General features: G+C 59.6%; 1 protein-coding gene across 3 annotated transcripts in view; it reads right to left on the reverse strand.

Annotated features, from left to right (window-relative positions):
• Positions 1-725, reverse strand: part of CHD6 (chromodomain helicase DNA binding protein 6) — a 69,505-nt gene that overhangs the window by 25,518 nt on the left and 43,262 nt on the right. For all 3 annotated transcript variants that reach the window (XM_017746961.1, XM_017746962.1, XM_017746963.1), the window contains exons 18-19: positions 387-555; positions 304-307 (exon numbers count right to left, since the gene is read on the reverse strand). In XM_017746961.1, the coding sequence (XP_017602450.1) occupies positions 304-307; positions 387-555 (173 nt within the window). The remainder of the gene's footprint in view (positions 1-303; positions 308-386; positions 556-725) is intronic.

Consider the following 725-nt stretch of genomic DNA (forward strand, 5'->3'; position numbering starts at 1 on the left):
TGCCCGAAGCACGCGGGCATCACCAACCTGGCCAGCAACCATGACCACTGCACAACAGAAGGCTCCTCCCTCTGCTCCAAGAGAAAGGGCCCCAAGCCAACCCAGACTTGCTTCTGCTAAAGCAAAGAGGTCACTTCAAAACTCCTCCTGAGGGACTGTCAGGAATTTCAGTCCATGCCACCCCAGACACAGCATCATGTGTCCCCTATCCCCATGGCAGTGCAGGAACAGCCTGGCAGTCCAAAGAGCAGCAGAGCGAATGTGTGGAACTGGGCTCTCCCTCCCCAAAGCCTGCCCAGTCCCTGCTCTGACCTGGCAGTGACTTGCAGGCGGAGGAGGAGAGCTTTCCTGCAGTGGCTCCCACCTGGCCCCCTCCAGCAGCCAACCTACCCCATTGGTGCTGCCCTTGCGGTTAATGTCCTGCAGCACGGCTTTATCCAGGCCCAGCTTCAGGCTGGCCTTGTCGAACATCTCCCGCTCGTAGGAGTTCCTGGTGATGAGGCGATAGACCTTCACTGCCTTGCTTTGCCCAATCCGGTGGCAACGAGCCTGAGCCTGTGAGTGCAGAGGGCACAGTGTCAACACTGGAGCCCAGCAAGATGGGGACTGTGTGGCTTGTGGCACCCTGCACCAGCATCTACACTCACCCACCTCACCCACAGTCAGCTCCTACCCACCGCAGCACCCTCACTCCCTGCCTGTGGCTGACCGTGCAAGAGTCTGAC

This window comes from Corvus brachyrhynchos, unplaced genomic scaffold, assembly GCF_000691975.1.
Source record: "Corvus brachyrhynchos isolate BGI_N302 unplaced genomic scaffold, ASM69197v1 scaffold661, whole genome shotgun sequence".
NCBI classification, from domain to species: Eukaryota; Metazoa; Chordata; class Aves; order Passeriformes; family Corvidae; genus Corvus; species Corvus brachyrhynchos.